Source organism: Acomys russatus, chromosome 6 (genome assembly GCF_903995435.1).
Source record: "Acomys russatus chromosome 6, mAcoRus1.1, whole genome shotgun sequence".
NCBI lineage: Eukaryota > Metazoa > Chordata > Mammalia > Rodentia > Muridae > Acomys > Acomys russatus.
This window is the reverse complement of record NC_067142.1, coordinates 49,105,279-49,119,045: the sequence shown is the minus strand read 5'-3', so window position 1 is coordinate 49,119,045 and position 13,767 is coordinate 49,105,279. Positions and strand designations below refer to the sequence as shown.

General features: G+C 42.8%; 1 protein-coding gene across 1 annotated transcript in view; it reads right to left on the bottom strand.

Annotated features, from left to right (window-relative positions):
* Colgalt2 (collagen beta(1-O)galactosyltransferase 2) overlaps nt 1-13,767 on the bottom strand; it is a 92,852-nt gene that overhangs the window by 24,823 nt on the left and 54,262 nt on the right. The window contains exons 2-5 of the mRNA XM_051147571.1: nt 12,317-12,427; nt 9,149-9,266; nt 7,446-7,580; nt 4,405-4,609 (exon numbers count right to left, since the gene is read on the bottom strand). Coding sequence (XP_051003528.1) covers nt 4,405-4,609; nt 7,446-7,580; nt 9,149-9,266; nt 12,317-12,427 — 569 coding nt within the window. The remainder of the gene's footprint in view (nt 1-4,404; nt 4,610-7,445; nt 7,581-9,148; nt 9,267-12,316; nt 12,428-13,767) is intronic.

The following is a 13,767-nucleotide window of genomic DNA, read 5'->3' as shown; positions in this document are numbered from 1 at the left end:
ACTACAAATCAGAATGTGACTTTTCACAAAGTTGTAATGAAATAAGAATGTGGAAAAAAAAAAAAAGACCTAAGGTTCAGGTTGCCTCTGTATTCCATGTAGACACGCACCCTTGTACCATTTAACTTCCCAAGGCTTCCATACGGGGGGCATATGATACTTAGCCAAACTATCCATCAGGTGAGCAAGTACCAGGAAGGCATTTTCAGACTTGAAATGCAAGTCCATAAAACATTTTCCTTCCATCACACTTTCTCAGAAAGGTACTAGATGATGAAGAAAGAGAAAGACAAGGAGGAGGAGAGTAAGAGGGAGAAGGAGAAAGATCACCATGCACAAGAGAGAGTCAAGAGACAAGTAAAGTGATGCATGACAGAAACAAACTTAGTCTCAAGTGGATGGCTGTGACATATCAGAAATAAGAGTGTATCAGAAGATTTCAAGACAAACATCTGGAGTGTTCTAGATGCAAAAGCAGATAGCATATGATTCTGAATGCTTTAAGAGAGTTTGAGAAAATGAATAATTAGTTTTCAATTGTATTAGTGATCTCCATCTCATACACACACACACACACACACACACACACACACACAGAGAGAGAGAGAGAGAGAGAGAGAGAGAGAGAGAGAGAGAGAGAGAGAGAGAGAGAGAGAATGAATTACTAAGTTTGATAGTAGAAAAACTCATAATATAAAAGAATAACTGCTCTTGGTGTTTTAGGATTATGTGATTAAAAGAAAAATCTATGGATCTTTTTAAAAGATGTTTTTATTTGTGTGTATTTGTGAGTGCCTATATGTATGTCCATGTACTGCTTGTGTTCCTGGTGCCCACAGAGGCCAGAAGAGGGCATCAGATCCCCTGGAATTAGAAGAACACACCATTGTGAGTCACCATGTGGGTGCTAGGAACCAAACCCAAGTCCTCTGCAGGAACAGCACATTTTCTTATCTACTACACTATTTATCCACGCCCAGTGCCCAGCGTATTAAATTACATCAAGAGGGCAAGGGGATAGGAAGAATGTATTTCCACATAGAGGGCCAAGGGGCGTGAGCTAACTTGTTATCTTCTGTAATGAGGAGTTGATTTTGAAAGGGGGAAAAGTCTGAAAGAAAGTACAAAAGAAGAAAAAGAAGAAGAAACAGAAGAATGTGTGCTACTTAGAAACAAAGATGTAAATGCTATGCTCTTTACCATTTCCAGACGTGACAAGGTGGGAGTATTCATTTTAATAAATCTTAGGTCCCTGGACTCTTTCAACTATGTGTATAGATAATGTGATAAAAATGAAAGATCAGCTGGATGGTGGTGGCACACACCTTTAATCCCAGCACTCGGGAGGCAGAGGCAGGTGGAGCTCTGTAAATTCAAGGCCAGCCTGGTCTACAAAGTGAGTCCTGGACAGCCAAGGCTACACAGAGAAACCCTGTCTTGAGAGAAAGAAAGAAAGAAAGAAAGAAAGAAAGAAAGAAAGAAAGAAAGAAAGATAAGGAGATGTACTGATAGTTATATAAAGTCTTGAGAGTATCTTGGAGTAAAAGTTTCTGGTGAGTCTTTGGGAAGGAGAGGCGAGTGTTCCAAGGGGAGTGCTTTGTTTTCCTTATGAAGACACCCAATGCTTTTCTGAGCTCATATATACCTGAATAATAAAGATTAGTAAACGATCTCTTTCCCTGTGATGAAAAATCAGATTCAGGCTGTGATTGGTCCAGGGCCACACATTATGTCATTAGTACCAAATCTACATCCCTAAGGGACAGTTCCAACTTCTCTCTCTCTCTCTCCACCTGGAGCTTACAGCTTAGTCTCAAGGCCATTAGTCCCTGGGACTACCATTCCTACGCCGAGAGGCACTTTTGGCCACTACAAGTGATGCCCCAGGCAGATCTGCCTGGCCACCACTCACATTGCTCATTTGTCTCACAGTGCATGGATTATTTGGAAGATGTCTGGCTAGTACAGAGGAGAGCTCCTATGCCCATGATGTAGAAGCCTGACCCCTAGCCACATGGGAGGTCAGTTCTTGCCTCTGGCCTCATTATCGCCACAGAGACTTACCTATGACCCTCTGCTCTCTGCTCGGGTTGGATGGCTCACCAGAACCCTTGGAATGCCTCTCTCTCTTATCATTTACATTTGCCAAAGGCTATGATCTGAGACATAGGATTAAGGTTTGTGGTTCTAAGGTCCTGCCTAGTACAGAGAGATAATAATATGCTTTTTGGGGGGCACATTTAAAAAATGATATTCTGATAGATAACACACATCCAGAGAATTTTGGAACTTGTAAAAACAAACAAACAAACAAAATACCAACTCCTTTTTTTTTTTACCAAGACTCTGCTAAGGAAGAGGAAAATTCTTCTCTTTGTAACCAAGAAAGAAAGGAAGAACCTTGAGATGTGCCAAGGGCTACAGGTGCCTCCTAGGTCCATTTACACTTCTTTTGAAAACACCAATGAACTCTGACCTTAGAACACACAGCTGCCAGGCAGTAGCCTCCAGCAATTCTGTCTTGCCATGTTCTTGCCTCTTGCAGGTTAGTCAGCAGCACTAACCTGGCCCTCGGTGTTCATAGTCGTCAAAACCTTAGTTATGTTTCCACAGCGATGGAACAACAGCTATAGACTCTAACACAATGCTGGCCATGACTGTAGGGCCTCTTTCCCTTTCCATTTCTTGTTCCCTTCAGATGATTTGCTGACAGCTTTGGGCATCCATATCTGGGAAGCCTGACAAATAATGCACAAATCTCTGGTATTGAATAGGCCATACAAACAGCAACGATGGAAAGTTCCAGTATAGCCTACATCTGTCTTCCAGGCTTGACACCTGTGTGCTAGTTTAAAGTAGACATAGCGTCATTTAATTCCTGGGCCACAGCGATGCCTTGTGTGATGGGTATAGAGGAGATTTCTCTGAGGCACTGACCCTCACCATAATCATTAACAGCTCGTTTTCTTGGAACATCCTTGTTTCAAACTCTGAAGCAAAGGCTTGGCAGAACTTGCTGGAAAAGGAAAGCCCTGCCTGTTTCTGGCCCTGGAGAGGTCACAGCAAATCACACGTCAAGAAGCAGCTTCCATTAACATGGTCACAAGGACTTTCGTGCAAACTTGCAGACCATATGAGGAGTGCTTGCCCTTTCATTAACATCAGGCCAAGCAGTCTAAATTGGTTTACCAAACAGGGAAGCCAGCCTCACCATCAGTGAGCGGGACATCTATGACTTGACGTGCGTGTCGCAGCTTGGGTTTATATTAATGGTCTCATCTTTCAGCAATCTCCCCAACTGTCAGGGAGCTTTGCAAAGTCATTTTTACCCTAACTTGGGTAACCATCATGAGTTTATTTCACCATCTTCTTGGTTTCTAAACTTATTTTGTTAAAGGCTAAATGATGCATCACTAACAGGCCCTGGTTGCTATCAGGAAAGGCCTGGGGTACTTAAGAGAGCTTTGCCTTAGTAAAGCCTTGGCTCTTCCTGGCCTGTTTCTGTGAATTAGCCCTCCCTGAGGGGATGGGAGGAAGGAAAAAGAAAGAAAAGAAAAAAACCAAAGCAAACCAAAACACCTTTCCTTCCTGTTGACCTGGCCTTGTCAAGAAGCCCTCAAATTCTAGACGCACTGCTTTTCTGGTGACTCATGGGTACTGAACTCTGGCTTTGCTTCTCTGTTCACAGAGATGGAGGCTAAAACCACTGACTACCTCTGATATCTGTTCTTAAGAGTAAGAGTGTTTAGGACTGCACAGAGTAAAGATGGCAATCTGAGCCTCCCTCCCCATTAGGAAGTGGCCTCTTGCTGAGTTCTGACTAAGGGAATATGCATATAAGTGCTGTGTTCAATTTCCAGACTGTACTCTGACAGGGGCAGAGTCCTATGGCCCAGTTTCTGCCTTGATGCATTGTGTGCCCTTGGTGGTGAGTATCTTGGATCTTACAATTAAGAGCAATTCCTCTTGAATTATGAAAAGACAATGCAGAAGGAATCTGGGCTGCTAAGAACTATGGGACAGAGCCACTAACAGTGGCACAGATGATTTCTGAGAAGCAACAGTTCTATTTATGAAACCTGAAGACTTTATCAGTGTTGTTCTTGTTTCAATTTAATAATAGGATTCTTGTCATTAGCAACAGATTTTCAAAGACCCTCATTATCACTGTCTCCCCATAAACTCAGATCCTCCCTAAAAGAAAGAAGAGCCCTGTGATGGTGCCTTCTGATCTTTGGTGCTCAGGGACAGTAACACGGAGGATTCTGGCATGGCTACTACAAACAACTCATTGCCTCCGAGAGATTTAAAATTGAGATAAGAATGTTTAAAAATATGCATAGGCTAAAGGGGAATGTCTTTGTAGTGTTCCTATGGCAGCCTACAGCCAAGCACAAATAGTACCTGCTTGCCTGCTGGAGAATGCAAAAACGATGATGTCATCAAAGGTCCAGGTGTAGTCCTGGTGTGGGGGGTAGAAAGCCAGTTTGTCAGAGGCCTCTTTCCTGAGGTCCACCAGGAAGGTGGAGTGGACCATGGGGACCGGGAAGCAGCCAGTCTTCTTCCATTCTCTAATCTGAAGGTAGTCTGGGGTCCGCTTATAGAAGCCCTGGAAAAAAGCAAGTAGACAGACTGTGTTCTCTCGTCTGAAAGCTTAATTGTTCAGTCATCCAGACCCTCTAGGCCTTCACAGGTCCGTAGAAATCTCCAGAATATCTGCATTCTTTTTACCCTAAGCTAAGAATGTCTAAGTGAGTTCAAGAAGTGAATCTATGTTTAAAGCACAAAGAGATTCCAATATCAAGAACCATTTTTATTTCTCTGTTGATTTAATAATTTCACAAAGTGTAGTAGATGTTGGCTTATGATTAAACTCAAAGGATTAATGTTAAAAAAAAGAAGGGGTAGGGCAGACGAGTATGAGCACATGTTCTGGTCCAGGCCCTCGGAGTTCAAACCTTACCTCAGCTCCTTCCTGTTTATAGATGCCTCATCTGACTCAACCTATGCCTCTTTCCTCAGGTCTGAAAGAGGCACAGAGATTTTTTCCATATAATTAAGTAAGGCAAAACTATGAAGTATTTAGAATAATGCCTAGCATTAAGAAATCATCAACCGGTACTGGCTAGCATTGAAATGACTATGTTACACCTGCCTAACATTTTTGAAAACTTCGTTATTTTCCCATATACAGCGGAGTCTTTTTCAGTGGTCCACACTTTTTGAGGATTCCCCCACCCTGGCTTTAACACTCTCTCCTGTATGAGGATGACAACCCATCCTCTCACTTTGTGGTTTTCAAATAATTTTGGTGTGACCCAATTTGTTTTCCATCTGAACTTAATTGTTGATTCCACAAATACCCATGGGGCACCTACTGTGATCCAGGCACTGAGATAAGTGATGGAGAATTAATAAATGAGATGGCACAGCCTTAGCCCATGTGGGATGAGAAAGTTGGAAAATTTAAGAGGACGATGAATCATTATTATCCTGGGAGAGGAGAGGATGGTAGGAAAAGAAGGAGGGAGAGAGAGAGAGAAAGAGAGAGAGAGAGAGAGGAAGAGAGAGAGAGACAGAGAGAAAGAGACAGGGAGTGACAGAGAGAGAGAGAGAGACAGGGAGTGTGTGTGTGAGAGAGAGAGAGAGAGAGAGACAGGGAGTGTCAGAGAGAGAGAGAGACAGGGAGTGACAGAGAGAGAGAGAGAGAGAGAGAGAGACAGGGAGAGACAGAGAGAGAGAGAGAGAGAGAGAGAGAGAGAGAGAGAGAGAGAGAGAGAGAGAGAGGAAGAGAGAGGAACTAAAGTTTATTACCCTGTGTATTAGCCAGGCAACGCCAAGATCATTCTGTTTTGGATGTGTTTAAAGGCTCTGGGAAGTAGGGCTGCCTTTAGCTTATGAAGTCATTGGTCATTTCCGTTCCTGTCCAAGTGGGAAGTGGACTAGGGTGGAAGAAAGCCCAAAATAGATGAGGACGATTATAATTGGCCCAAGTTGCACAGAATTGAGTTTTGCTCTGCAAAATAAGTGAGCACACTTTTCCTGCTTGCCTTTAATAAGGAACTAACAGAACCTTGGAGACTGCAGTCCTTGGGACAACCTCCTCCCACCCCTGTTGCTGGTGGCAAAGCAGAACTCACTAACAGAAAACAAGCCTCAAGTGGCCCTGCCATGTGGAACATGGCAGATGGCTAATGGAGAGTTTATGCTAACTTAATATAATGTGTTCTTCCTGTATTACACTTTGGTCTTATACGGATATATTGTATTGGTCAGTTTAATCTATCTAGTTCACTACGAATTTAAATGAAACAGTCATTGGTATTTACTGTAATATATATCTAAAGTGTAAGATTTTTTACTACAGAAGAATGGACGATGGAAATTGACATTTTTAGCTTCAATTATTGAAACAGGCTTCTATATCAGTTTCAACCATCAAAACTCTATGGAAATAAATTTGTTGATGTGTACCAAAGGTCATCAGAATACACTTTGACGCAACGATCCCACTCCTGTGGTGGTTTGAATAAGAGTGGCCTTCATAAGCTCATGTCGGAATGCTTGGTCCCCTTAGCGGAACTGTTTCAGAAGGATTAGTGGCGGCCTCGTTGGAGAAAGTGTGTCACTGGGGATGGGCTTTGAGGTTTCCTTTCTCCCATCCTCCCACCCCCTGCCTTCAACATGTGGATCCTGTGAGCTCTTAGCTACTGCTCCAGCACCAAAGCCCTCTGCCATGCTCCCTGCCGTGATAGTCATGGACTCCCCCTCTGAAACTGTAAGCAAGCCCTTACTTAAATGTTGTCTTTTAAATGCTGCCTTGCTCGCGGTGTCTCTTCACAGCAATAGAACAGTAACTAAGACGCGTTCCAAGGAAATCATATATAGATGCAAAAACTTTTGCGCCAGCGATGACAGTAATTATAATTGTCAGAAACGGTGGCAAACAGCGTGGATATTCAAAGCGAGAAGCCGAAGTGAATTGCAGATAGTGGCTGCTGGTGGTGACACAGTCATCGAAGAAAAGCAAGTGTCTGTCCATGGTGATTGTAGAGTGGTACGGTGAATAGTTTTGTCTGTTAAGCTTTTTAAAAACTTTTTTTTCTAACTTCTAAATTTTCTAGTGTGCTTTTATGTTGATATTTTAATGGGAAAATTTAGTTAATACCTGAACTGGATAAAAGGGAAAGCAAACTCTGTCACACCTTATCGGCTAATTGAAGCTTCTAGCTCTTTAGAATTCTAAGCTCTTTAGAATATTTTGTTGATAATAAGGGTGTGGCATTTGATGCGGATTTACCCCCTTTCTTGAAAGTGCTTGCTCCTGTGACATTGTGATACACATATCTCAAAGGCGGGGGGGGGGGGGGGGGGGAGCAGCTATAATTGCCATAATCCTGCCTTGTCAGCATTTTTCTCCTCCATTAGTTCGTCAGGAGACTTGCCTGGGGTGTGATTCCACACCAGAAGTTAGAGTACAGGCCTCGGGACTCCAGCATGGGGGCCGCAATGGTTTTGTTTTCTGCAATCATTAGGCTCAGGGTCTGCGGATTAGTCAGGAAATTGTCGACATCTACGAACTAGGAAAAGAGAAGGGCAAAGTCAGGGGGAAGGTACGTCTTCACAGAGAGCTCAGCAGCTCAGCACATCTAAAGGGGCATGAAACCCTGGGCCAGGTCTTATCTTCATCCTCCTCGCTGAGAGTCACTGCGGCCAGGAAGATTTCAGTCAGTCAAATGCTCTTAGTCCAACTAACTCCCTGTTCAGCTCTAAGCTGTGAGCTGGCATTATCACGGTGGGCACATAGGAAATCAACAGAACACAATTCACATGCTGGGAAACGATTAAAGTTCAAGATGTCAGTGGTTCCTAAGCTTACATACGCCCATGCAAACACACACCTAGTGCCACTCTCAGTACCGATTGGTAGGCCTATTTGGGTTTCAACACTCGGGACAAGATGGCCCATAGCAGATCCCCAGTGCTACTGCACTGTCGCAAATAGACATTTTGTTTAAATTGTATTTTATCAGCTCATGCTAATCAAGTGTTATGTTTCTCAGCAGAGACGCTTGTGTTAGCTCTTATTCATTTATAGAGACAGAGAAATGTTTGGTTTAATGAGAGCAAAGAGAAATATTTGGTTTAACGAGGCCAAACAATAGATTTTATATTTTATGTAATTATAATTTACAAATAATCAGAAACATGTCAGACAATTTGCTTATGGAAAAAGTTTACAGTTTAGCATGTGTAGATTTTACTAGCATGTTAGTAGTTGCATGTAACAGTAAATATTATAGTACAACCTTAAACTTTCTATGAAGTTGCATGTGTTGACAATGTTTCTAAAGCCTTATCAAGCTGATTTTTTTTTTTTTTTTGAGTGGTCAAGGGACCAGGGAGTGGCATTGATTAGAAGTATTCATTTCCTATGGGAAATCAGATGCCCCTGAGTGTAATATGATAATATCATGTCTAGTGTCACAGTGGAAAACATTTGCTCAACAAATTCATGGGGGGAAAAAACGTCCAGGAAAAGGCATGGTGGCTTCTTTCTCCTTAGGCAGTAGACTCTTTTCCAACTGAGGCAGTTCATTGAGGCTGAGGGTGCATGGACCCCTAAGTGTCAAGCCCCTTATTTGTTTGAACCATTGTGCAAGCTCTGAGGACTGTGATGAAACCTCCTCAAGGAGGAAAAGTTTGTGTGAGAAGCAGGTGGTACCCCAGGAGACAAACAGGAGATCCCACTTCCCAAATCACCCATCAGATAAAAGGGAACAGAGTTTCGGGTGTCCCCACTTTACATAATAACTTTCTTATGTCTGCAAAATTCTCACAAAAGCCGTTAAGACATTTAATCTTGCTTCACCTACTAAAATGATTCAGAGTTTCTTATGCCTGTGATATGAAACACATAGTTCAGAAGCCTCACCAACCATGCAACTCACTGAAAAAGACATTCTAACGGCATCTGAGATGAAGTCCAGATATCACAATATTTAATAACAAAAATATTCCCTTGAACTCTTTACAGGGAAGGTGAGGCCTAAATAAAAGCTTGTTTTGACTGTTCCCTGGGCACCACTTCTCAGTTGTAGATACTTTTTTGGAAACAGTTGTCAAGGAACCAAGCATCTGTTTTTACCAGGATGTAGTCTGACCATTTTTCCCTCGCAGTTCGAAGAGCTGCCTGTCGCAGTTTCATGACGTGGGCAAACCGGGAACTTGGCCAGTGTTTTGGTCCAATTTCATCAGGGTAAGACCTAAAAGAAGAAGAATGATGGAGAGCCTGCGCGGGCGAGGCCTGGCCCTGTGCGCTTGCGTGCACTGACTCCGCATCACACTCGGGACCAGGCACAAGAGACTTGTACCACCATCTTTTCTATGTCATAGATAAGCAAACTGGAACAATGATTAGTTAAGAAATTTGTTTCCCACTGAACGTAAGTCTTTATATGAAAGGCATCAAGTGGGTTTTCCTCCTCTTTCTCTGTCTCTCTCTTCTTCCTTCTTTGAGGTGAGGTCTCATTAAGCTGCCAAGGTGGACCTTGAATTTTAGATTTAAGCATCCTCCTAGCTCAGACTCCTAATTATAAAGTATACGTGGATGCTGTGCCTTGCCTTTTTTTCATTGGGTTCTAATGAGAGCCTTGTGTAGTATGTTCTACTACACTGCTGTGTAGCACTGGCTCATGGTACAGTGAGTGGTGCCACTAGAGTTCATATCCAGGCAGTCACTCCCCAGAGCCTGTATTCTTAGAGACTTTTAATACATCTTATCAAATAAATGTGGAAGTACAGGAGGAAGATACGAGTTTCTTAAGAAACTCAAAGGTGCAGATTACTTGTTGAAATCTCAGTAAGTGATTCAATGACGTTTAGCGCGTTGATCTGATTAGGTGAGGCGAGGTGTTGGAGCAGGACATAATGTTCTAGGGGTTTCTGTCGACAGCCATAAGCCGGCAGGACTGAGACTCCGGAATGGCCACAGAGGCAAATGACTCAGTGCACACTCATCTAGAGCCTTCTGAAAGCTCTCAGCTGATGCGGAGGCTGTCACTGCAGCTGGCCACCACGTCACGTTCTTGGAGGTGCGGGGGCAGTATGTTTGCCTCAACGAATAAAAAGTCTCAAAACACTGAGACCGTAACTATACAAGTAAAGTTATATAGTTAATAAGCTGCATACAAGCCAGGAAGTCTCTGCAATGTCTTCCTCAATTAATTACTCTTTCAGTGGAAATTAGTGGAATTCCTGTTTTTCTGAATTTATTTGCCAAAAATAATGCCTTACGAAATATTTTTCACACTGACCTTGGCATATAATATATGAAGTAAAAAACCTGGCTACAAAGAATGTATCTGGGAAGCAAAGTAGGACACAAAGTCTTCCTGTGTAACTTTTTAAAGATTAGGCTAAATTCCATCATAAGAAATAGCAAAGGGCTACTTAAAGTCTTATATAGTGTTCAAACTTAATTGATAAACTCGCTTACTATTTAGACCATAGACTTGGATTTCAGATATTATATGTACACAGATATATTCAACCATTAGGTGTGTCTATATATGTATGTAATAGAGTCTAGAAGAATATATTTGCTCTGCAATGACATTTGTTATTTTATTCTACACATTTGGCTCTTAATAAATGGCTTTTCCTGTGCAGAAACTCAGGCTATTTATTCATTCAATTTCTATAAATCCTAAAGTTGGAATCATAGTGGCCTTATGAACAAAATACATTTATTCTTTATTTTATTCACTCATTTGTTCATCCAGCAAGTTTTGATTTGGTGCCTGCTAAACATACAGTGATGAGGGAAAATAGACAGCATTTATATATTGTGCCCCTGCCAAAAGCTCATGGTCAGCTTCAGAAAGCTTAAATAAATTACAGTTAATTAAGACCAGCTCAATGCATTATGTCAAAAGGACAGCATAGAAAATAAGCAATCTAAGTAAAAAAAATCTTTACACATGAATAAAATGGCTGCTTTCTCTAGTGTCTGTGATTTAGGATGGTAGCTAGTTACAAAGAAAGAAAAACACTCCAGGACCTGCCTCTGGAGCAGCTGAGAGTTGGAAATAAAGTTGACATTCTAGATAAAGCATATTTTCTTTGGGGGAAGAATAAGAAATATGGGAATCTTAGATTTTTGTCTCAGGGATTTGAACTTTGTTCCATATGTACTTGAGATCGGTTTGAGTCTTTGTGGCAAAGAAATGTATCTTAGGGAGGTTCCTCTGGAGATACGGCATCTCGGGTGTTGATCTTGAGGACCTGCATGGTTAGATGAGAGACACTGAGGGGGCTAATAAATTGCAGGTATGTCTGTGTGAGCATTTCCAGGATGATTGGCACATGGAACCACAACTGACAGGGAAGACCCACCCCAAATGTGGGCAGCACTGTAATAGATGGGGGCCCTGGTAGGACAAAGGTGGGAAAAGAAGCAGGCCAGATGGTGTATGCAGGCTCCACTGCCGGAGCAAACACTGTACTCCTCTCACCACGGAATTCAGCCTTTGGCTCCTTCAACCTCCCAGTGGGGCTGCAAGCAAACCATTCTCCCACCAGAAGCTCCTTTCTCTTGTGCTAAGGCTTCCACTTTCATTGATTGAGAAGCTCCTGGCTTCTCTGGCCGTCCAGCATGCCAACAGACAGACAGACAGACATTGTTGGATTATCTAGTCTCCAGTCCATAAACCAGTCTAAAAAATGACCACATACGTAATAGTCTCTGTATATACTATTACATTTTTTTCCTATTAGTGTTCTTTTTCAAGAAAATATAAGTATGTGGGATGACTTGGAGATGGGAGTGACTAAGACGTTTCTATATTATGACTGAAATATCCCATATAGTCCTCATTAGGGTATTGGCTAAATAGTCACAATAGATAAGACAGACACTATGCAGCCCAAAGTGACTAAAGATTGCTATGCAATGGTCTTCAAGATGTAACTTATAAAAGTAAGATAAGTAGGGAAGATATACAAACCTTCACCCTGAGTCTTTGAAAATAAAACAGTTCATACTAGAAAAGCAATAAGTAAAATCAATATTTAAAATATATACCATCACCATTATTGTTTATAAGCTGTTGAAAATAGCTTGGCTGGCAGCCCAGGAGCAGAGAGGAGCAGGGAGTTGTGAAGATCTGTTAATGGAAGAAAAGGCCGCGTTTGCAACTCAGAGGCAGAAAGGATGGCAATGAAAGTCCGTGTGCACCTCAAGATCAGAAGCCCAGGTGGCTGGAAAACCAGTGAGCGAGGAAGACAGTGTGTGCAGCTCGCGCCGTTTACTCACACTGGCTCATCCATCGGCCTCCACTCCACAGAGTGATACAGTCTCTGTACATTTTTCAGCCACTCCCTGAGTATTTCGGTTGTATTATCCACATTATGATCAGTGGCTGCCCTGTGTGGGAAAAAACACAGTATGATTCAGTCACATCATCCAAAAGGAGGAGGAGGAGGGAGGAGGAGGGGAAGGAGGAGGAGGAGGGAGGAGGAGGGGAAGGAGGAGGAGGGGAAGGAGGAGGAGGAGGGAGGAGGAGGGGAAGGAGGAGGAGGAGGGAGGAGGAGGAGGGAGGAGGGAGGGGAAGGAGGAGGAGGAGGGAGGAGGAGGGGAAGGAAGAGGAGGGAGGAGGAGGGGAAGGAAGAGGAGGAGGGAGGAGGAGGGGAAGGAAGAGGAGGAGGGAGGAGGAGGGGAAGGAGGAGGAGGAGGGAGGAGGAGGGGAAGGAGGAGGAGGGGAAGGAGGAGGAGGGAGGAGGAGGGGAAGGAGGAGGAGGGGAAGGAGGAGGAGGGAGGAGGAGGGGAAGGAGGAGGAGGGAAGAGGAGGGGAAGGAGGAGGAGGAGGGAGGAGGAGGGAGGAGGAGGAGGGAGGAGGAGGGAGGAGGAGGGTGAGGATCCCAAAGACCCCAGATTAACTAAAAGGAGGATGACCAGTTTTGGGTGGGTGAAGTGGGGAGAACTGTATATAAAATGATTCTCTTGTGGACCTCGTGGACCACACTAGACAGGACATCTGAAGTGAGAAGTAAGGCTTCTTCTCATTTTCCTGTCGTTAGGACACAAAGTATGGCTCAGCCAACAAATCCACAAGCAGTTCTATCAATAAGCACATGAAATGGCTAAAGCAGAGTCAGTACAAAATGAACTAATGTAGAGTGAGCTTGCCACCCGAGATCTCTACTCCCTAACTTTACTAGTAATTACAAAACTTCAGTGTTTTCTTTCTATTTGGTAATTTCACACATCGTTTTTCTTTCAAACCACAACAAAATATTTAGTCTGGACTATTTTAGTCACTTATATGAATGGCAAATCCCAATGATATTTTCAAATGTAAAACTCAAAATCTAAGATAGCTTTGCCTATTTGGGATGATTTTTTTTCCCATCACGTATACAAAGTAGAGTATCTGAAAAATTCTGCAAATAGTATATGCAAGCTGGGTGCAGTGACTCACACTGGTAACCCCAGCACTTGGGAGGCAGAGGCAAGCAGATCTCTGTGAGTTTGAGGTCAGCCTGGCTACAAAGTAAGTATAGGACAGCCAAGGCTACACAGAGAAACCCTGTTCTCGAAAAGCATATATACATATGTTATATATGTGTACACATGTTATATATGTACACGTGTTATACATATGTAATATGCCTATATGCAAATGTATGTTTGTTCTACCTGGAAATTTGAACTAACATATACAGTTAAAGGGGGGCTTGCAGGCCTAGAGAGATGGCTCAGCTATT